Source organism: Notolabrus celidotus, chromosome 3, assembly GCF_009762535.1.
Source record: "Notolabrus celidotus isolate fNotCel1 chromosome 3, fNotCel1.pri, whole genome shotgun sequence".
NCBI lineage: Eukaryota > Metazoa > Chordata > Actinopteri > Labriformes > Labridae > Notolabrus > Notolabrus celidotus.
The window spans coordinates 22,665,082-22,688,851 of record NC_048274.1 but is presented as its reverse complement, the minus strand read 5'-3'; the positions used below and the strand labels follow the sequence as shown (position 1 = coordinate 22,688,851).

Genomic DNA, 23,770 nt, shown 5'->3' with positions numbered 1-23,770 from the left:
TTTAGCCAGTGGCGGATGGTTAGCACCAGACTTTATCCCCACTGAGGGCACTTTGTCACAGATCTATGGATGATTCAAAGCCTGAGGACACTGTTAAGTATTAGCACTTAATGTCTCAGTGTGTTCCAGGGTTTATTCTCAGGCAATATGGTTACACTGATTGAAGGAGGGAGATCGAATTAGATGTTTTGAGGGGAGAGGATGAGGAGTCCACAGAGGAGGAACACATGCGTTGCCCCTCATATTGTGAAATATGACCTTTATGGAGGGGAGATCTGGGGGGCTGAGGAGCCCCTCTCCTCAATCTGAGATGTCCTCTAGGATTAATTAACCCCATTCTCCCATTAGGCCTCTGGGATTTGCATTTATTGGATTGGGGATGGTCCTGATAGAGCCAACATGCATTGTTCTTCAGTCTGATCTCTGCCAGGTGCATTGAACATGCTGTTTTGTTTTAGAGATCATCCTGCTCCTAATGAAGTGTTGTAATATGTCACAGCATTATTGAATCTTTGTGTTTGTTGCTGGACATGACCCTCTTTGCCTTACTACTCTGTACGGATAACAATGAAACACATTTGACATGTTTTTAGCCACAAAAAGTGACATATACAGTAGAGAGGAGAGACAGAGCAACAACAATCTGAACAACACTCTTTTTTTCCCACAGGCAATTAGTTCAATATAATACTCTTATGGTTAGCCAGAGAAGCTAATGAAATTAGCGGCACAGATCACAAGCATCTGTCTGATGTCACTAATGATGTGTCAGGGGTCCTCCATGTGCTATTGTTCTGATCGCCTATAGACTCATGTCAGTATAAGGTGATAAATGTCATATTCCCAAAAGAAAACACACAAATCTACCATTCTTTACTTAAACCACGACATTAATGTCAATCATGTGGACGGCCACACAGAGCCGGAGGGTGCCAGCTTGCACAACAAGTGCTGGTCCCCACAGTCTCGTGATGACGGTCCCCAGACGGGCTGCTGTAACAGCTCCAGCTAATCTTCTTTTCACGGGCTTCATTACGACCTGTCAGGACATAAATTGACAGTAAATTGCTGTGTTTATTAACACAGCACTAAAACAGCATCCTTAACTGTTCTGCCCCCTCGTGCAAATGTTAACGTTTAACAGTGACCAATGGGATCAATTAAGGTGCTGCATTAAATGATGCTATGCCCAAACAAATCTTCCTTCAGCACACACACACATACACACAAACAGGGCCTCACATTCACAATCCCACCTTAATATGCCTCCTCAAACATTATGTCCTCTGTTGATGACCCCCTTTGAAGACCTATTCAGACAGACACTTGCTCGCCACATATTTGCAGCCTGAGTAACGATGGGAAGAAGGGCTATGCTTCATGGAGCGCTGCATCCACAGAGTCTGGAGTCTGAGACTTGCAGCGGCCTTTGCCATATAACACAGTAATTACTAGATCAAATCTGTTCAAATGGAGCCAACACTGTTCTGTGATCCCTCCTATACTAATCAGCACGCTGAGGTATGGCTATGAGACTATAAATTGCTGACTTAATTAAAACCAGGACCTCTCTGTCATCTAATTACAGAGAGAAAAGGTTATTGCTTCAATGCAATTTTCCAAATATGATTCCTTCACAGTTATTAAAGGCTCAGGCGTCGTTTATTGTTTCAGATTTTTCAATATGGAAATGGCCCCGGTGACAGACGTAATGACTCGGGGAAAACGCTTCATCTCGATAGCAGCCTGGCACGGCCATTTGTCTAAGATAAGTGGAGCGGACAGGAACGGGGAAATGTCATGGGAGGCATCCCATGATTGCCTCCACTTTACAGTTGTCATTAAACAGAGCAAAGGTTTCTTTTCTCCTATGTGGCAGCAATGAGAAGTTTATTAATCTATCCAGAATAGTAGGGGCGGTGAGTTATTATAACTATGAAAATTCACAAGGGAGTGGGAAATTGTGGGGAGTAATTGTGTGATGAGAGACTCTATTCCCTGTTATTGTTCAGCCTTATCAATATTCTGCTTTGACTCCTACGCCAAACTAAAACCTGACAAAGACTCTTGTAGTAAAAGGTGACACAAAACTCAAATTTATGAGGAAGAAGGCTCAGGGAATCCCGTCGTCATATTGCAACTCCAAATACTTGGTTGAAAACATTGGAGGAACTTTAGAAGAACAACATTGTTTCAAGAAAACAAAGCAGGAGAGAAAGTTATGCAACAATGTCACTGTAGCTTCAAAGGTCACAACAAAAAATAGACAAAGGATGATGTGAGGGAGCAGGCCTGCTCTGGTTAAATCTGATCCTCGCTTTAAGTGTTTGTAGTCATTGACTGTTAATTGGCAAGTGATCTGTAGCTATAACTAAACTGATCTATATGAATAAACTACTGTTACTGTCTTTACTTTAATACCTTAAGGGATATGCTATGTCATATCTTCAAAGAAGCACTTGAGACACATTGAGATCCATAACAACACAACCTTAAGAGTGCTTTTTTTTAAAACAGTTCAACAAGCAGCAAATAATATTGAACAGTAATCACCACAAACAGATCATTACATTTTGCTCGACTAACTTCAAAACTTTACTGAAACTGGACTGTTGTCAAACAACCCAAACATTCTCTGGCACTCTTGCTACGCTGTTAGTGTCCATGGTTAGACTAAATATTCTGTATTATGTACACCTATTGATATGTTTCAATTTATTGTGTAGCATATGAAATCAGTCTTTTGCGAGAGTCTGATGTATAGCAGAGACAAACAGTCTACTGTTCAGACTTTATTCAGAGGACCAGATTGAGTCACAGTGATAAATATCGTGGGACGTCCCAGAGATGTTGATCTCTGTATTAGCACCATAGACTGTGTAAATAATGGACACTGTATGACGTCACCCATCTGTTTCTGACCCGCTGTTTTGAAGCCAATCGTCAGCAGGTGCCATATTGGATATGCTGAACTCAACCTAACTTCTGTCAAGCTAGTGTGACGCAAAAAGGCGGGCCTTGAGCCTCCTACCCAACGGCTACAGTGTTCCTGCCTGTCAATCAAGTCAGCTGTGCCTCTCATAATGGAAAACTCGTAATCTTAATATCTTCGAAATTGCTGCGTTATGAAAAAATTCATCCCCATACAGTGTGTGCCGATTGAGAAATGAGCTATCCAGACTACACTCGTCTTTTGTACCAGGCTGTAAACATATTTATTTCTGCTGTAAAGATTGTTTTTTTATAATTGGTTTGTATGTGGTTTCCAATACTTCCGGAGCCAACCTCAAGCGGACACTTGAGAAACTGAAGTTTTTAACACTTCCGCATTGATTAGCACTCATAGAAGGCCTCTCATTCAATCAGATCACTTGATCAGAAATAACTGTTATACAAGTAAGGGGGATGTACTGTATATTGAGCAGGTGAGGGTGAGACAAGACCCTAACGTGAAGGCCCCTGAAGGGATTTGACATAATCACTCACTCACTATAGAGTATCACACTTTTTACTTGGCTACCAACTATAATACTAAGCTGACACAAAGTAATTAATTAAAAATGATTTAGTTATGTAGCTAAAAATGAGTCCCTTAGATTCAAGTGTTGGTAGTGTTTCCATAGCATCGGTATCCCAATAAGCCTATTTAGGGGTTGAATTAACATTTAACAACATTTTGATTCACAGTAACGTCTAAACATTTGGATTTTTCTGTCAGCACCCTCAGCAGATGCAGGAAATAACAGCTGCACCTGTATAAGGTCTTCTTCTCTGTAACTTTTCTGTTTGCGTTTGTTTGTTTCTCTTTTCACTCAACCTGTCCGTTAACACTACCAGAGTCCGAACCCTGTTGCAGTTTGAGGTTGCTTTGTGTCGTTGGTGACGTCTCTTTCACTCATAGAGTTTCAACATCTCTTGCTACTTTCTGCAGTGTTATCCTTTTCTTGTTTGTTTTTTTTTCTTTTCTTCACTATTTAGCCATTAACCAAGAATCTACATCTTAAATGCTGTCCAGGTAAACTGAGAGTAATATTTTAAAAAATCAACCATGGAAACTAACATTTTTCCACATTGTCAACAGGAAGGGGTGAAATCATAGATTTTATAAATGTACCCCACTCCTTTAAGTAGACTGAGTTGATAAAACATGTTGTCCCTAATATCAGTTTTACCATTCAGAATTATAACTTGTTCTGTGGTTTTGACCAATCAGAATCAAGTATTTAACACAGGTGGGTGATGAGTAGGAGAGCTGGGTAATATCAGTGAATTGGAGATCATAAGCATTACACGTTAAATTTTAAGCGCAGTCCAAAACTATATGTATATTAGATGCTGAACTCAACAAATGTTTAACATTTGTACTTGATAATAGTGTGAAGTCATCATTGTATCAAATAAATTCATTCTTTATTTTCTGCTGTTTAACTTCAATTTGCATCTCTGCTTGAATCAGACATTTTTCATTGAACTAGATCTCACTATAATTTACTGCAATGTCATCACAGATCTGATCTTGTCTTTCTTAAATGACCCTTACGTTGTGTTGTATTGCATTATTTAACAAGTTTGAATTGTTTTCATAACTGCTGTCCTTCAGAGTTGAAACGGAATAGCTTTAACTAAACAGGAAGATGAACTCGTGTGGCCTTTTGTGCCAAGCTGCAGCTGTAGCTGAGAACTTATCTCACTTGGTTAGATTCCTTAGCAACAATCTCATATATAACAGCATAAAGCAGAGAAAGAGCCTTGGAAACATCAGACTGTGGCATAATTCTCACTCAACAGCCCCAAGATGACCTTTTTTTTTATTAAAATTGTGTAACAAATGATTGAAACAGTTTGTTTTTATCCTTAAAAGAGACATACATTGTGTCATGTTTTGATACTGATTTTTTCTACTTTTTGCTGTATTGTATAACATTTTGTTGATTCATTTTGATGATTAACTTTATTAAATGAATAAATACATAATTCATAATCGCCTTCTTGACAAATATTTGGGGAAAAACATAAAGTATTAGAAAATTAGATAAATACAGGCTGTGTGTGGGGGTGGGAAGTGGCCGCAACACAACTGTACATGCTGGACACTAATGCTCTGTGTCTCCCACCATAGGGTTTTCTTAATTACATTAACCAAATGCCTTCTGCAATGTGTGTAATCTTATGGTTAACTGAACACCCCTGTAGCTGCTGCAGCCCCCTCCCTTCTCTATTCCTCAGTGAAATATTCATGTTGAAAGCCACATTTCCCATCTACTTCCTCTCTCCAACATATTAATGCCTGAATTTGTTCATCCACGATACTATTGTCTTATCGTGACTTCTAAATAACCTTCAGCATACAGACTGAACCCCAAAAATGTCGGCCGTGATCTGGTATTAAGATAATAAAACCGTCAAAGATTTCGATTTTGCGAGATTCGATTTTCAAGCCATATATATAACTGTATGTAAATGTATGTATATAGACACACACATTTTTAGAATTCATGCAGATTCAAACACTTATTTTATATTTTTGGGGAGTATCTTGCTGAAAAAAACCCACACATTTATGTTTCCTCATGTCTTTGCAACATTCTGATTCAAATTGACCAGGCAGGACTAATTTAAATACATTAACTATTCATTAATTGAATAAAGAGACTAGTTAGCCCCAGGGCCCCTTTATAATCATAAACTGGGGTGTACTCTTTATGCAAAACAGCAAAGTGCCATGTGCTGGCTTATTATGCTACTGATGAATGGCAAAGTACATGTTTCTCCTGCCCACAAATGAGGATTAGGCATGGCAGTGTCAGCAAGTTGTTTCCAGGGTACAGAGTCTGCTCCTCCACATTACAGTGTGTTGAGATGAGTCGGAGTAATGTGATTCTTCTAGTCTTTTCCTTGTAGATATGATCATCACATCCTCCCAACCATGCAAACTCTTTGTGTGTCTTTCTCAAAACATTACGTCCCGAAGCATGAAGTTAACAAAAAGCTTCACACTACCGCTAACAAACTGGATTTCTCTTTACATACACCTTCTGTAGCCTTAAGCTAGTGTTGGGAAATGTGTTTGTCTGATGTATCAGTACAACTCTTTCTTTCCTCAGCTCTGAGGAATCAAGCAATACTGTGTACACGCTACACTGAAAAATGTTTCCACATTGTTCTTTTGGGGTCATTGTAAGGTATCAGGTAAATATTTCCTTTGAACTCTCCCTCTGACTTAGAACTATGTCAAACCCCCTCCCCAGTATCACATGACATGAATTCTTAAAAACAATTACAAAACAGTGATTATTCCAGCCATGCTCTTTGCCGTGACAAAGACTTGCTCAGTAGCTAAATTCTTATCAGTTCATCACAGGTGATGTACTTAACAACCATATAACATGATCGCCCGACTCCTAGGACTCAAATAATAAAAATACATTTGCGTTGAATAAGATGAAGCTGTGTTGTGTTAAGGCAGATGTCACTGTCTGGTGAAATTAAATGCTAGAAGCCCAGTTTGCAGCGCCTGACATGTTGAAAATGTAAACACAGCAGATAAAATACTGTAGGAGAATGAAGGTTCTCTCTGATGTGCTGTTGCAGCTTTTGTTGATGCAAACAGTTAAAAGAGTGAACGTGACGCAGGCCCCGGCCATCTCTATGTTTTCACCACTAATACATGTTTTTTTTCAAATAATTTATTTCATAATGGAAATTAAATAAACTATAACTCAACCAAACCTTTAGTCACTATATTCAGATGCCATTCTGCTCAGCTCTGTCACTCATGTTACCTAAGCATACCTAGAGGTAGGTATAGAAAATATCTAATATATATTTTTTAATGTTTTAAATTAACATTTAGTTGTTAGATTAAATGTGCTTTATACCCCTCTCCGACCCTCCTAACACCTTTTGTTTTAGTTAGAGTTAGAGCGGGGGATGGATAGAAGGCCGAGATTAGCTGATCTGAGTGGATGAGGGGTGGAATAAGGGAGGAGGAGTTCGGAAATGTAACTGGGGTCGAGACTATGCAGAGCTTTGTATGTGGTTAGAAGGAACTTGAAATTGAGTGTAGTTTGGGTCAGAACAAGTCTAAAACGCCATATTATGAGGCCACGGGAAGTGAAGGATTATGTGTCACAGTGTTTCATGCTCCTTTTGGACTAATCATGCTGAAAAGTAGTCTCAAAGAAAGCGGATTATACAGAGACCAACTTCTACCCGACAGCCCATGAAACAGCAAGTCCTTCCTCCAATGGCTAAATTGTATTTTACCAATAGAAATCACTGTAGAATAGTGCATAAGGCAGCAGAAGTCCTATCACCCTATTGATCAGCGGAGGCTGCACAGTAAGGCGGCTCGCCCCATCAGTCACCACAGCTGACTGGGGTGTGACCTCACATTAAGGCTCTATTCTTTGTGGAAACTACTCCTTAATTTGGGTGTTTTGAATAACATGACAAACTGTGATTTAAAATGCAAGAAGTAATACCTTTTCTATCATATAGTGAAACAATATCAATCAGTAATATTTTAGAAGTGGTCAAACGCTAATGTTAGCTGTTGGCTACTGGTTGTCACCATAGACTATATAAATAATGGACGTAGTATCCGTGACGTCACCCATCTGTTCCTGAGCGCTGTTTTGAAGCCAAACGACGGTGGCAGCCATATTGGAAATGCGGATCTCAACCATAGTGTGACGTAAAGAGGCGGAGTTTGAGCCTCCTAGTCAACAGCTACGTGTTCCCATCCGGGAGTCAAGTCAGTCATGTCCTTATTTGGGCAAAAACTCGTAATCTTAATATCTTCTGAACCATCGGTTTAGAAAAAAATTCACCCCCCGTACAGTGTGTGCCGATAGAGAAATTAGCTACGTAGAGCCAAGCTGTTTTTTGAACCAGGCTGTAAACATGTTTATTAATGCTGCAAAGATTTTTGAATTGGTGTGTATGTGGTTTCCGGTGTTTCTGCAGCCAGCCTCAAGTGGATTCTCAATGAATTGCAGTTAATAACACTTCCGCATGGGCTTCATAGTTTGAGCTTGGAGGTTGCCGCTTGGTTATCAGATATGTTACTCTTCATTAAATTGTGGTTGCATGTGCCTCTGGATTTTCACCATCTACTTTCTTTTCATTTATCTGTCTCTAAATGGTGGAATGAAAACAAAATTGCAACATAGTCTTTATAAAATGTATGGATGCATGACCCTTGGGACTTCCATACAGCTGTGACCTTACATGCACTTTGTGAAGATTTTCCTGCAGTTTCTAATTCTAAATAGGCCTCATACATGTTGTTATGATCAATAAAGCTAATCTCATACTCTGCAAACAAACATTTGCAGGGTTCCCACTCTTTACCAGAGATCACTTTCCAGGACATTTTCAGTGATCAAGCTGGTATGACAGTCTAAATAGAGTTCCTAATTTAGTTCCTAAATAGTCTAATATGTTCCTCTCAGTGGAGGTCTACATTGAAAGACGTGCAGTCTATGGCTATCCATGAAATCATCTTACATGCTCAAAAAGTATGGCAAATTAATTAATTAATTAAATTATAGAACAATGCAAACACAGATGTACAGCACTTCACTTTATTAGTGCAACCAAGTAACAATGATGGCCAACTCTCATCTCAGCTTTCTCTTTTCTCAAAAAATATAAAATTAGCTAAGTAAAAAACAATAGAGCCAGCAAAGGAATCTGGAAGGAGCCTTACTGAAATAAATAAATAATAATAATAATCAGAGGATCAGTGCATAAATTGACCTAAATAGAACTGAATGACAAAAATGGCCACAAATGTTGAATGGGGATGTGTTTTTCTAACCTTGTCAGGTCGCACGCAGTCATGTTGGAATAATTTTCCAGGACAATCTGTGATTTTCCAGGACATTTTACTTTTTCTCCCATTTTCCAGGTGTTTTCCAGTACTGGAAAACTGGTCAACTGTTTTCCAGGTTTTCCAGGACGCGTGGGAACCCTGATTTGGCTCTACCTCTGCTTGTAAAATGTGCTGAGTGCAGATCAGCACTGTAGCATCTAAGTTACTGTCAAGAGAAACTGCCAAACACATAGTGACCAGGCCACAGACCTCAAATACATCCTTGTTTGTTTGCTTATAATAAACTACAGCAGACATGACTCTGAATGGGAAATGTTTTGCGCGTGAATTAAAGCAAGGGACACTTTTCTGTCTCCACATGAACATACCTGTAGACTCCACACATTCCCGTACAGCCACGCTGTCGTGTTGGGTGCATGTTGGTACAAGCGGAAACACTGTTGTGCTACTGAAGTAGCTCTGCAGATTGTGGAGCAGCAACAATTTCCTTCAAAATTGTTATCTTGCTTCACAACTCACTTATTGTGTCAGATCCACAGTAGTGACTCCTCGGCGGGCTGAGTTTGAGCGTCAGCTTGCTACGTGGCGCCTGAATCCCTCTCAAGTTACCGACAAGCCGGTAACCAATAGGTGGCTTCGTTGTACTGGAAGAGGGCGGGCCCGGCGTGAATCGAACACTCTGATTGGTTGTACGTAAGGCGGCAGAAAACCCCTGTTTGGTTGCATCCCTTTCTCAGGGAAAGGATACAGGATTCCCAAAATTCGTGTGAGTGAGGATAGTAGATTCGCTCAATAGACCTGAGGTGCTCCTTTCTAGGTTTTTTGACCGGATGTAGCTGTAACAGAGGGTTACAGGAAGAGCGATAATCCGCTTTGTGTCCGGCAGAAGCGGGGAAGTGGCTACATTGTGTCGCTTGTTCTTGCTTCATTGTAAAGCCAACAGGCCTGTCTGGAGATAACTTGCTGTGGTCTCACCTTTCCCTCCACCTCCTGATGGACGTCCTTGGCTTCGTGTGTGCCGTGCTCCTGTGCGCTTCTGTGGTGCAGAGTAAGCCTACGTTAAGGAAAGACAGAGTCCATCATGAACCAGATCTGAGCAGGCCGGGCCACGAAGACAATAACAGCTACCAGTTCGACCATGAGGCCTTTCTGGGCAAAGAGGAGGCCAGGACATTTGATCAGCTCACACCAGAGGAGAGCAAAGACAGACTGGGGTGAGACAAACCTCTATCAACCTTAAGCATGGCCGGAATTATATTGTTATCTTTGGGAAGACTTGATGTTGTTGTCACATGTTGCAGGGTGGAGTGAATCACACACACTCACTCCTCTTGGAGAGTCTGTTGCGTGTAACTGTGCAGGCTGAGCGCATTAAAATTTAACAAATGCCTGAGAAAGACGTGCAAGCAAGCGAGTCTACAAGGCTGGATGAAACTGTGGTGCATTACAACTGTTCGCACACACTCGTATAGAGATAATTGCCGAGCCGAAATCTTAATTATACATCGTCATTAAAGTAGCATTCGTAGGCGATGGAGTTTGAGTAAAAGTTGTGTGGGAGCAGATACATCTACTGTCACTTTCTGCAGTACACGTCATGTGCTACGTGGTTCTGTTTGGATGACAAGTTGGCACCATGTAGGACATGAAGAAAAACCTATTTCCTGTGATGGTGCAGAGAGTGGGAGGGACCCCTGTAACATCACAACGTGGCAACCCAGCTCTCAGAATACAACACAGCTACACACATTCTGCATCTTCTCTTAAATGGCTTTGCCTCCCCCTCATAATGAAGACTTCACACCGAAACCAAGTTCTTTAGACTAAAAACTATTCCTCATATATGCTTTTATCTCCTCAACGCTGATAACCAAAGTGTGTCAGTGTTTTTTGAACTCATATATGTGCCATTTCTCCTCTTTTTTGAGCACTAAAAGTACAAATTCTAATATGCTGCCTGTCTTTTTTCTCTTCCTTTTGTAGTAAAATAGTTGATCGGATAGACGGCAATGCTGACGGCTACATCACCACTGCAGAACTTAAGACATGGATCAAACGTGTCCAGAAGCGTTACGTGTATGAGAATGTAGCAAAGGTGTGGTCAGATTATGACCTGAACAAGGACAACAAAATTTCATGGGATGAGTACAAGCAAGCCACATATGGATACTACCTAGGTATGTGTGTTTCTGGCACAATAGGTCTTACATTTTTTTTCCTGGAACACAGTATTAAAGTGTAACATGGTTTTAATTCCCTTATGTAGCAAACCCAGAGGAGTTTCAGGACGCAACAGACCAGTTCAACTTCAAGAAGATGCTCCCTCGTGACGAGAGGAGGTTTAAAACTGCTGATCTGGATGGGGACTTTGCAGCAGATAGAGAAGAGTTCACATCCTTTCTCCACCCTGAGGAGTTTGATCACATGAAGGATATTGTGGTTTTGGTAAGCCCTCCATAATCACATGGTCATTAAGTATGATTAGAAAGAGGCAGGATAGTAAAGCCTGTCTGTTTTTTATCACACACAGTGTGGATTGGGAGGGTACACAAATATGTCTAGATATAAAGTTTAGTGATCTGTCTCACAACTGAGAAATATCATTACTTCCGAGAGTATTTCTGACTTCTCTTTCATCAATCTGATGGCTAACAAGGAGACTTGTGCTACACTTGGATAGCTCCCTAATGAAATTTTAACTTGGCCAGGAAATCATTGAGTTTCAGTATTTTTTAGAACAGGTCCAGTGGGATGAGACTGACTGTCCCATTTAAGACTCAATCTTTAAATATAAATTTGGCTTCATGGAACAGTTGCGTGGCAAATGTTAGCGGCAATGCACTATGCCGCTCTGTTCATAAAAGTTGTACTACCCATTTGACAAAGTTAATTATTAATATCTCATTTTTATGATGTCACCGGATGTAACCGAAGACCTGTTCAGCCAAGGGTCCTCAGTGATTGTGGTGAGTCTGGCCTGGGACTGATTGAAGTGCATTTTCTCACATATTAGGGGGTTAGCCCCCCCTTTTTTATAACAGATCTCTCACATCCATGCTGCCATGACCCATTCATGGTCTACGTGAGGACAAATGCCACAAAGAAAGAAACACTTTACAGGCGAGAGGAAATGAATGCAGTTAACGGATGAGGCCTGAAGACAACACTGGACTGTTGCAATTGTAAATGTTCCTTCGGCCCCTTCACTATATTCCCGTCAACACTTGCATTACTAGGCACACTTTGATTATTTTAATCAGCAACTTATTCCCATCTCAGTCAAAAATATTTGACTATTTTGAAACATAGCTCTTCCATTGAAAACATTTCTTAAACAATAACAAAGTTCTTGTGAAAGAGGGTTACTCATACATAAGAAGGAAGCAACCCCCAGGTACATCTTAGCTCAGCTGTTTGGCATGGCACATCCTTTGTCATCTTTTCAATGGTTGAATGTGTTTCAGAAAGACTGTGGTGCAGTGAAGCTCCAGAGAACATTAGCACAGTTTACCCCTACGTCTCCACAGAGTCTGTAACATAGTTATAGGTTAGACATTAGCTTAGATGCTGTTGCATTCCTGGTTTTATAGTGTGGGATTCAGATGATGTATGTCTTGCAGGCATAGTGCAACAAGAGTAAACATGTCACAGGTTGTCAATCCACCAAATGTAACATATCAAATTCTATTGTGTAGTATTCTTTGTAAGGGTTAATGTGCATCACTAAAAAAGACACCTGACAGGCTGCTGGCCGATAAGTGAAGTGGAATGGTCTTGTATCACCTGGAAGGGATTTATCTGCCCTGTACATTATCCTACAGGGGAAATTAACTCCATCATTGCTGTACAGTACCCTTAATTTTTACACAATGAATTTATGAAGAAATCTATTGTCATGTTTGTATTGATTAAACAGTGTGTTTAATGCCTCTTCTAAAAAATAGAATGCTTTCGAGACTAGGATCTGTTAATCACCGCAACAGTTCACTATTGTGAAATAACAGACTGTTATATGCCTTGATTAGCCAATCAGAATTAAGCATTCAACAAAGCTGGAGAATAAATTGTAGCATGCTTTTAAAAGAAATGTATGCTCTGAACTCTTCTATATGCACTCTTGAATGGATGAACACGATGCCTACAAAATGTACAGGACCTCTGTCACACTGCTAGTGGTACAGAGATCTATAACTGTCCATAGGTTTTATATTTTTAATGAATATCTCTTCTTGCTGGCTGACATGCAACCTTTTGCAGGTTAAGTGGGTATAGACACTGGATGAATGCTCTTCTTTATTAAAAGTCAGCTATTAGACCACAGAAGCTACATGGTTATCAATCATTCAGCAGGCCTCAGAGAGAGGGCCCTCACCTGCAGGAAAGGATGCATGCAGTGATTGAATCTGTGTAGATGCATGCATGTGATATGACCCAGATGCATTTCACTTACTGTACATGTGTGGTTTTTATCTAATGATCAACTCACACGGCAAGCCTTTAAGTAACCATTTAGTCAAATTCACACTCTGCTGGGTCCAGGATGTGCACGACCAAGGCTTTAAAAGCTGTGTTTCAGTAAATATTTTCTGAAAGATGTTTAGATTATGGGTTTGTCTCTCTTCAGTAGGGAATCATATAATGTGTGTGTCAGCTTGACTGTAAGCTAACCCTCATACGTCCACTCTTCATGCCTGGGGCGACAAGTTTCTCTTTTATTACTCAGAGTGAAAGTCCCAGCATTGTTGACCCCTGTGTCCCCCCTTTAATGACATCATAAACTCATTGTGATTGCAGGAAACCCTGGAGGACATTGACAAGAACAGCGACGGACATGTGGATGAAGATGAGTATATTGGTAAGTAAAAGCAACTAATTTAAAGTAATTAAATCCGCTTTGATGATGTTTTAAACACATTAAATGAATCAGTGATACTAGAAGTGATCACAGCAACATTAAAGATTCAAACTGGCTCGGTAATGTTCTATTTAGGATTGAGATATCGTAAATGAAAATACAATATGATGCATTAGTCAACACTTCAGCAACACTTTGTAGTTCTCCTCACCCTTGCTTGAAAGCTGCTCTACTGGGAAGAGTCTAGTTTTAGTGCCATTCTGTCAAATAGCCTGCATTCAGCAGTGCAGCCCAGGGGAAGACTGTTCAGTTAGTCCACATTCTCAAATAGAAATGAAAACCTTCCTGTCCTTGCAGCACTCCGGTGGTGGAGTTCTTCAAATAATCATGACTAATTTATTGCTTTTGGGGGATTTGTGCCAAAAGTGCATTTAAAAAGCCAAGCTTGTAAAAAATAAAAGCACGTTGTTGTTGCGTAATTTTGGATGAAGAAGCTCTAACAATGTCTGTGAAGTAGTTAAAACTCTCCAATTACACTCAATTAATATCTGGTTTGACATTGCTGAGCAGGGACATTTGCTTTACCCTACATCTCTTTATATTTTGTGAACACTTGTAGGTATTTCAAATTTGTCCCGAGCTCTTGGAAGTTCGACTAAACTGATTTCACCCTAATTTTCAGGGCCGTGTAGGTGCTGCTGCAACTGACTTGTCTCTAGATATTTCTGTTGACCTGATGAATGAATCAGTCATGTTTGTTGCCGTTGAAACAATTGGTCCTGTTGAGAGGAAAATCAAGAAAAAGCTTACCTGAGAGTATTATTGTTCCTTAACTGCAAGCATCTACTTCCATGGGGCCCATTTTCAAATTTTCATTCCTCTCATTATTTCCCACCTTTTAGCCGACATGTTTGCTCACGAGGACGGGGGTCCTGAGCCAGACTGGGTCAAGACTGAGCGAGAACAGTTTTCTGATTTCAGAGACTTGAACAAAGATGGTAAGATGGACCAGGATGAGATCCGCCATTGGATTATGCCACAGGACTACGACCATGCTATGGCCGAAGCCAGACACCTGGTTTATGAGTCTGACCAGGACAAGGTACTGTTTCATGTGCAACGACATGTATAAGATCTATATTTGTCATCTTGGGTTATAAGACCTTGTAAACACTTCAGTGTTATAGTTTTTTTTTCTCTGTGAACTTTTTTTTATTGAAGATAGCTTCTATTCATTGATCAAGCCCTTTGTGTTAGAACATATCTGCTTTGAAAGTAGTTTGTAAAATATATTTATCTTGTATGTTTTTACTCTCTTACAGTTAAAAAAAAAAAACTAACCAGACAAAACTAAAGCTGTGAACATAAGGATTAAATTATATTAAATTCCCTTGTCTTCCCATCTCAGGACCAGATGCTGACCAAAGAGGAGATCCTTGAAAACTGGAACATGTTTGTAGGAAGTCAGGCCACCAACTACGGAGAGGACCTCACCAAGAACCACGATGAGCTCTGAGCTCTCCGTGCACATGTGTGAGAATGACTGTTGAACAAATCTGTGTTTACAGACAGATTCACCTATTCCAAGCATCACTACAACCACCACTCCATCCTCTCCTCGTGCGACCCGGGACAGATGTCAGTGTGAGGGATTGTTTAAGCAAACACTGTAGAGAACAAACCAGAGGAAGGATGAGTGTTGGTCCCACCATTAACACTAAAGAGTCCATCTCGGTTTTGTTTCTGACATTCAGGAGCAAAGTCAGGCCGAGTGGACTCTACTTTCCATCGATGGTGCCTTCCAGCCGCGTCGCCGGCTCTGCTGCCTCAGAGATCTGTGTACATAGTCTTGAATAAAATTAAGTTGAATGCTGAGCTTTATGTGATATACAGGAACAGTTTTTGATAGTAATGTAAATGTGAAACTACAGCGCAGAAAAATACATTTTATTCTGATTTTATTTATTTATCAAACATGTTGAACTTTGAGATAAATTCATGTAAAACTAGGTTTTTGTTCTTTCATCAAGACACCAACTGATTATTTGTTTACAGTTTGCCTTGCCAAATGATTTTAATGTTCTTTTTGTTACATTTTTTAGTTAAGTGCTTTAAGAATTGTTAATTAAAAGATGTTTATTGGCACGGTTTTTGCACGCCTTGGTTTTTTGTGCCTGTGAACTTTTTAGTTTGTTACACTTAGTTTGACATGTATTTATTGCTTTATTTGAGTTAGCTCCATCTTAATTTTGATTGACTTTTACTGACGTTTTATCTGAGCTTTACTGTTTACGACTGTTTAATTTAATTAAATCTTTTTGAGTATTTTATAGGTTGATACACAAAATAAAATAGAAGAGTTTTCTTGGGTCATCTCAAATGAGAGCATCTAGTTGCATAAGTCTGAGGTCTTCTCTTGTATTGCATGTGTTGAATTACATTTGCTCTGTTAAACATTGAATATTACAGCCTGGTGTTATTGCACATCTGAAATACTCTTTTATCAAATGTGGTCCTCCTTTTTATCTGAATCTGTCACACATGAGCACAAATGCTTCAACCTGTTTTTATTTCATCACTGCAGATGCTCATGAATTGTCTCAAAATAAATAAAGGTTTGTGTATTTGGTTTGTTTAGCTCCGCAGCATCATCATTTAACATTTAGAATCGTTATGTTACGAAACTAGAAAGCATAATATAAAACTACCTCATGTTTAACAGTTGTTATTGAAGGTTAAAAACAAGGATTAAAGAATTGTTCTGTGTTTTAGATCGTACTTATTATCTTTCTTGCTGAGAATCAGAGCAGAAACAAATAACTGCCAGCAGTTGATTAGCTTAGCACCAGCTTTATTTAAGTGTAACTTGCTGAAGTGAATGCTGCTTGTGTTACTAGCTACTGTTTTTGTTGTAGCCTGGCCAAGAAAAGTCATACACTTTACGTCTATAAAAATACACATTTTCAATTATTTGTTAAAAAAAATAGTTTAAGAGTTTTTCAAGAAGTTATCATGAGGTTTTGTTGCCTTCGAACAAAGCTGTTGTCTGTTTCCAGCATAGACTGTGTAAAATATGGACGTAGTATCTGGACGTCGCCAATCTGTTTCTGAAGAGCTGTTTTGAGGCCAATCGTTGGCAGCAGCCATATATCTGCTGTCGAGTGATTGTGGCGTAAAGAGGCAGGCTTTGAGCCTCCTCGCCAACAGCTACAGAGTTCCTGCCTGTCAATCATGTCAGCTGTGCCTCTCATTGGTAGACTCATAATCTCAATATCTTGAAATTGCTGCGTTAGAAAAAAATTCACCCCCCTCACAGTGTGAGCCAATCGAGAAATGAGCTATCCAGACTACACCTGCTTTTGTACCAGGCTGTAAACATGATTATTTCTGCTGTAAAGATCGGCTTTTTTGAATTGGTGTGTATGTGGTTTTCCGGTACTTCCGGAGCCAGCCTCAAGCGGATCCTCGATGAACTGCAGTTTTTAGCACTTCCGCATTGGACTCATATTTTTAGACCGGAGGTTGCCGCTTGGTTTCCAGACTTGGTGTTAGCCAAGCTAGCTGGCTACTCACTACAGCTACGAGACATGTGTGGTCCTGGTCTTCTCATTCCAGTTATGATAACCATTAATAAGCTATTACTAACCAATGTTTGAGCCCTTGAGACAAGCCTTGTTATATCATAACTTCTGAATTTAGTTAGTCATCACAAAGATCTGAATTAAATATTTTTTGATAATATATAAATGCTGTGCTTCTCATGCCTACATTAAGCTGTGTGCTGCCCTCCTCACCATTGACTCCCTGCCATTACAAAGCACGAGTTTGGGGAAACACGTGGCTGTTCATTAGCCTTCCATAGCAGTTATGGGTCCCCACAGGATCTTGCCTTTCAGGTTTCCTGCTTAAAGCTCCAGTGAGAAACTTGCAATGTGTTTCCAATTTGGCGTCCCTTGTAGACAAAGCCGTCCTTGCTGATCTAGTCCTCCAAATGTTTGCGTACAGTCTTTTGTCTACAGACAAAAATGTAATCTTGCTGATTTTTGACAGTTAAATGTATCAGTTACTGTGAATATTCACTGTGAAAAATGTATAAACAGGGCTGTTTCTTCAGCTGCTTGGCTGACACCCTTAGCACTGGTTTCAGGCATTGAAGATCACACTAGAAATGTTGCGTGGTCTTGTTTGCTTTTTTAAGTCATTAAAAGGCATCAGTATTAATTTCAGCCTGTTTCATAACCAGCTAAAAAACTCCTCACAGGAGCTTTAAGCACCTGCTGGGTCTCACTAATTCTACTTTTGCTGTCTGGAAAATTAAAAAAATGTCATATTTCCAACAGGTTGTACAATTAAGTATTTATTTTTGTAAATTTGCCTGATTGAGTCCTTTAAGCATTCACTTCACACCTACTACAAATGCTATCAACCTTCAGCTTTAAGTTTCCAATGACTGTACTGTATTCCAATGGGTGCAGGCCTTTCAAATGTTCAAGTCTGTATATTTGACTCACTGAACATCAGCAGTAAGTGGATGCTGTTAACACTTCTCATGACTAATTGCAGTGTGCACACACGCACAGCAGAGACGGAGTTAAGCTGACTTGCTGTTGCTGCTGGCTGTTGCAGTAAAACTCTCAGATGTAACTGAGAAAGCAGCGCTGCCACCCAGCCTGTCCCCTCTGCCTGCTCATGTGGAACATATGGATATATGTGTGCCAGTTAGCAAGACAAGTCAAGCGGGACCAATGCGATAAAGCTCATTAGGAACAAGGGGACAGGGCGATGTCTGTGTAGGCTGTGTTGTGATGTAGGACCTTCTTCAAACACACTCAGACCATCACTGCAGAGGCCAGAAGATGTCTTGGAAAGCTTAAAATATTCAGGTTTTATTTGTTGGCTTCACTTTTAAATAAATCTATTTGACGTTTTCCAGGTTTTGATAACTTAGTAGGAGGCTGACATGACAATGACGAGAAATATTTTATAAAAATTTGCAGTTATAGGTTACCATACTCTGGCGTGGCTCCATTTGGCTATCGTCTTCCAAGAGTACAAATTTCTTTGCTGATGACTCTCTTCTTTGTTCGTCTGACAAAAGGCTCAAGGTAAGAGGGGAATTCAAAGCAGTGGTGTTACCTGTAGTGACATACAAAGTTTTCAGCTATTTCTGGTCCTCATTAAGTCCATTTGATAATCTACTGGCTGCTCTATTGCCTTGCTAAAGAGTGTGGGGTCAGTCTTGCATCTTACATTTGAATAATTGGGAGGCCTGAAACACTAAGTAGCTCAATGTAGTTCCTGCAAATAGCATATGAGGTTTGTCATGTGTCAGGGTGCATCTGTGTGTCTGGGGTCAGCGTGTGTGAGCGGAGGTGGGTGAGTGTAAGTGGTGCACAGAGAAGAAAAAGAACCAAATGTGTGTTAGCCTGAGCAGGATGGGGGCACATGGAGGATCCGTGCGGCCTGCCTGGCGGTCATGTTTAACAGCCTGCCCCTCCTGTTTATGATAGGTTCCTAATCATTCACACTGGGGGTGTGTGTATACGGTAATGCCTTCAGACAGCTTTCATATGAGTGTCTGCGTAGATCAACCGCTCTCCACTGATAATAATGAGCCCTCTGGGTGAGAGCAGGGTAGAGACGGAGGTAGAGGAGGGTCATAAAGTGGAGAATATTAATGTCCAAGACTATAAGCCCCCCATCCAGTATATTTCTCACTTAGACCCGTCCAACAACAATCTCCCTTTTAAAGAGCTTTTTTTTTAATAATGCACTGCCATTTCCATATCTGCAATTAACAGCAGCAAACCCAAAATGACTACTACAATTAAACTGCCTGCATAACAAACTATATAGTGCATTCAGCCCTCTCCACCACCACCACCCCCCACTCCTCTCAGACTCTTATCATCATGATGCCCTAGTTTTCCTCTGCATATATCTGCGCTCCCTCATCTTTGTCTTTTATCTCTTGTGTTTGTTCCTTCTATCCCCTGGGATTTGTAGCCCAGGGTGTTGTTTCTAATGATCATTAGGACATCTGACCCATCATGTGCTGACACTTTTTCTGCCCATTATATAATGGCAAGCTTTATAATATAAAACAAGTGCTTTGTGGTTCATTATTAGGCTGCTAAGACATTTTTGAACATATTTATCTGGGCTGGATGGGATCTTTATGTGATTCTTTACCTTGTTTGACAGCTCAAGAGATAGTCTCTATCTTTCTCTTTTACTGGGAGTCAAATTTTAGTTTTATCGCTGAATTTTTTATAACTGTGCCAAACATACTCACAGCAACTACCAGGAAAATATTTATTTCTGTACAATTTAGAGTCATCATTTGAGGTCACGTTCTCTGTATTTGAATTTGGCACTTTTAATAATCGAAATATAGGACTTCACATCCCTCTGTTAAAAACCTTTACTTATAGAGGTGATCTTAACAGCTGATTCGTGTTTGTTCTCTGCTTTTACTTTGTCATGCACACACAAACATCACACACTTGGACCCAAAGATACTTTTGCAGTATGGAAATATTAACAAACATGGAGAGAACATCTGATATTTAATTGAAAACAAGGATCTTTATCTCATATAAAATGCTGTCCTTGAATTAAACTAAACAGACCTCGCCCTTTCTCAACCAGATCCCAAAATGAACAATGCTGTATTTGATTGCTCAATAAATCTGTTTTCATTGAAACAAGTTACGTTTTCAGGATTTCCTGTGTGGCATATAAGCAGCACTTTGACCTTCATTATTCATGGATTATAAAAGTCACCAGTTAAGGACTGAAAATATTAGAAAAATCTAAATAGAGGTAAAAATAAAAAAATGTAAGTGCCTAGCAGTGAAATTGTGTACCACATGCAAAGAGGCTATACAGTCCTCAAAGTTGGAGGCCCAGGTACAATACAAACCTGCAGTATGCTGCGTGTCAACTTCCCAGCTCTATCCATAGTCCAATCCTCTCAGTGAAGGTATAAAAGCTGAAAAAAAGAAGCTTAGAACTTTTGAGATTTTAAATTTCCTTTAGGTGAAAATTCTTTGGAATTGGGTAAACTTGGCCTTTTGACCTCAGTATTTTCCAAAATGTCGTCCACTGATGATTTACCAATCATTCCTTCTCTATGTTGTGCAAACGGTGCGATCGTATGTGCGTGTCATGTGAATGTAGGCTAATTCAGCGCCTTGCATGTTTCTACTCCTGGACAATGAAGCTTGAAAAAATCCATCAATCTTTCATGTCATCTCAGAGAAATAAGTGGTTATCCCTCCTTTCTCTTCTCACAGGACACTACTCCTCCTAGTGGTGATGATGCACAAGAGGAAGAGGAAGAAGAAGAAGAAGAAGAAGAAGAAGAGGAAGAAGAGTCATCCTGCTCTCTTTTTTAACAACTTCACTTATGCTCGTTTATCATCATGAGTTTTTATGTGCCCATCAACGCCGTGTAGATATGGAATCGGTCATTAATGACTACACAATTAGAGAGGAGGTTTTAAAGAGCGATATATTTCAATTTAGGAGACATAAACCTAGTGAGTTGGTAACTAATTGTAAGTGCCTCTAGAGTAATGGGGGCCCTTTGAACTGAGGTCAGGATGACTCAAAATCAGCTTCAAACTGCTTTTACTGCCCTGCTTTAGTCGCCCACTCACTATGACAGGCTGCTGCATATCTTATAATGATATACACAGAGAGGAAGTTCTTAAGTTTCAATTAAAAAGCAAAATGGCCCACAGTGAAGTTGTTTTGGAGTTCATGGCAGAGAGGGTGGAGACAACGCTTTCCCAGTGAGACTGATATATTTGGACAAAACGCCTCTCTCGCTCCATTTGTCAACATTTGTCTCTCTTTCTCTGGTCCTCACTCCGCCCGTCCCAGCATCTGGATACCTTTGGGATGGAGAGTGGGAGAGTAGGAGAGGGGAGAAAAGGCCTTGTTTCATCCCCTCCAATCCCACTGCTCCCCAGGGGGGCTTGAGGTTGGTTTGTGATCTTGCATCTCACATGATAGAGACACGTATAATCCTGTTAGGCATTAATATCTTACAGTGGAATAGATGAGACATCAGGAGGGGGAAAAGAGGAAAAGATGAAAGACAGGATGGCAGAAAAGAGAGGGGAATATTCAAAAAGCTGGCCTACATATTGGTTTTGGGTTAGTGTATACATGCATGTGTGTGTGTGTGTTTGTGTGTGTGTGTGTGTGTGTGTGTGTGTGTGTGTGTGTGTGTGTGTGTGTGTGTGTGTGTGTGTGTGTGTGTGTGTGTGTGTTCGTGTGTGTGTGTGTGTGTGTGTGTGTGTGTGTGTGTGTGTGTGTGTGTGTGTGTGTGTGTTTTTCTGTGTATCCTCATGGGAACTCTCCGGCTGCTGACTGCATATCCGACAGACTCCTCTCAAGGTGTTTTTCTCCTCGCTGTCTTTCTCTATCTGCTCCATCTCTGCTCCCTGAGTGAGAAAGTTTACCCTCTAGGCCCCATCTGAGCTCCAGGCCCCCAAGGCCTCTGCATTCCCAAAGCTCCTCCACACCGGAGCCCCTCAGGCTCCCTGCTATACCACAGGGAATACCCCCAAGAACCCCTTAGGCCCCTCAGACTGTGCAGCAGCAGCCCTGCACAAGAGAGCTAGCCCGAGGGGAGGGGGAGGATGTTGTCTGGGAATACAACTACTAACATGCTTCACTTAACATTAGAACAGGCCCTTACAGCGCCTCCTGTTGGTGCGGCATTGTTTTTGCACGTAGGCCTCCTTGTAACCCCGTTAAGTTTTCTCTCTTGGGCCTTGACCTTGTTAGCAATCCCTCAGGGCTCATAGAGGCCTCTGTGTGCGTTACATGTGCACTGACCTTTCCAGCTCCTGGGGGTTAAACAGCATCTTTTTAGCCCAAAGAGTCCATGCTTCAGCTTTGTGGCGGTTATGGATGCACCTGGGACCCCACTGGAAGACAATCTGAAAAATTATATAGCTCCTACATATACGTATAGACTCATTAGTCAATGTATTAGTGAAGAAAAAAGAAAGAAATGTTTTAAACTTGAAGCAAACATTGACTGAACTCTGTTTTCTTTAATCTGGATTTCACTGGGACTGTTATATCTCATCCTTCCTTTATAAAAGAAACCATTTCTCAGGGTTTGCACATGGATATAGAGGCTGTGAAGCTAGCAGGCCTGCTGCCCTACAGATGTCTTAGGCTGTGTGTTACCAGGTGTACGTCACCTGAGATTACCCACGCCAACACCCCTTAAAGGCAAACAGCCAGCAGTACAGCTGAGGGGGCATCTGGTAGCGTGTGTGAGTGTGAGTGTGTGTGCGTAGAGTTTGTGTGTGCTGATGCACTCAGATCAGTGGAAGTGTTTGACAGAGTGGGATTGTGTGCAGATGTTTGTTGTGTTACAATTGCTACACTTCAACCCCAGGAATGTAGATCAGGTGGCTCATGAGGTCAGTGTCTCTGTGAGTTGATAAAAGCATGGGTTTCTCATGCTCTGCGCTGCCTTTGCAAGTTAAGAATGAACTGGAGTGAGTAAAATGTTCAACTTCATGGTCCCTCTGATCTTCCTTTGCTTCCTGGTGCCCCTGCAGAGTGAGAACAAAGAGAAGCACTTCCTAATCAAAGTGCATTGGATTAAGAGGCAGAACATCACAGAGATACTTCCTCGCTGCCATTAAGTGAATTGGAAAACAACCTGAATCACAACTTCAAATGAGCCGTCTGTGACCCTGGAACAGGAGAATTTTAATCTTTCTGTTAGTTTGGCAAGTGTGAAGGTCTGCTGAAGAAAAGAAACAAGCAGTGTGTTTATACACGTGTGTGTGTGCGTGTGTTCTGCTGTGTGAATGCCTTCAGTAAACCATGTGTGAACATATAGCCAGCAGCTAAATCTACCGTGCCTGTATGTGCGTGTTTACATCACTTCTCCAGGTATATGACATCAGAAGCCCACACAGAGCCATGCAACAGCTCTTTCTTCCCACATTGACTCATCTTTTATTAACATACCTGCTGAAGCTGAATCATCTCATCTCTTATAGACTCGCACACGAGCTGACACACAACTCCATCCA

General features: G+C 40.7%; 2 protein-coding genes across 2 annotated transcripts in view; one reads left to right on the top strand and one right to left on the bottom strand.

The window, feature by feature from the left end:
• Nucleotides 1-9,740, bottom strand: part of pax6b (paired box 6b) — a 41,724-nt gene extending 31,984 nt beyond the window's left edge. Inside the window, exon 1 of the mRNA XM_034680947.1 lies at nucleotides 9,208-9,740. The gene's annotated coding sequence lies outside the window, so the exon portion shown is untranslated. The remainder of the gene's footprint in view (nucleotides 1-9,207) is intronic.
• On the top strand, nucleotides 9,536-16,331 carry rcn1 (reticulocalbin 1, EF-hand calcium binding domain). The gene is made up of 6 exons (XM_034680951.1): nucleotides 9,536-10,053; nucleotides 10,823-11,016; nucleotides 11,106-11,284; nucleotides 13,634-13,694; nucleotides 14,597-14,796; nucleotides 15,103-16,331. Exons 1-6 carry the CDS (start codon nucleotides 9,833-9,835, stop codon nucleotides 15,208-15,210), a joined length of 963 nt encoding a protein of 320 aa, XP_034536842.1. The 5' UTR covers nucleotides 9,536-9,832; the 3' UTR covers nucleotides 15,211-16,331.
• The last annotated feature ends 7,439 nt before the right edge of the window (nucleotides 16,332-23,770 follow it).

Coding starts and splice junctions, on each gene's coding strand:
- rcn1 (XM_034680951.1), top strand. CDS start 9,833: ATGGACGTCCTTGGCTTCGTGTGTGCCGTGCTCCTGTGCGCTTCTGTG. Junction 10,054..10,822: donor GAGAGCAAAGACAGACTGGG/GTGAGACAAACC, acceptor TTCCTTTTGTAG/TAAAATAGTTGATCGGATAG. Junction 11,285..13,633: donor TGAAGGATATTGTGGTTTTG/GTAAGCCCTCCA, acceptor TTGTGATTGCAG/GAAACCCTGGAGGACATTGA.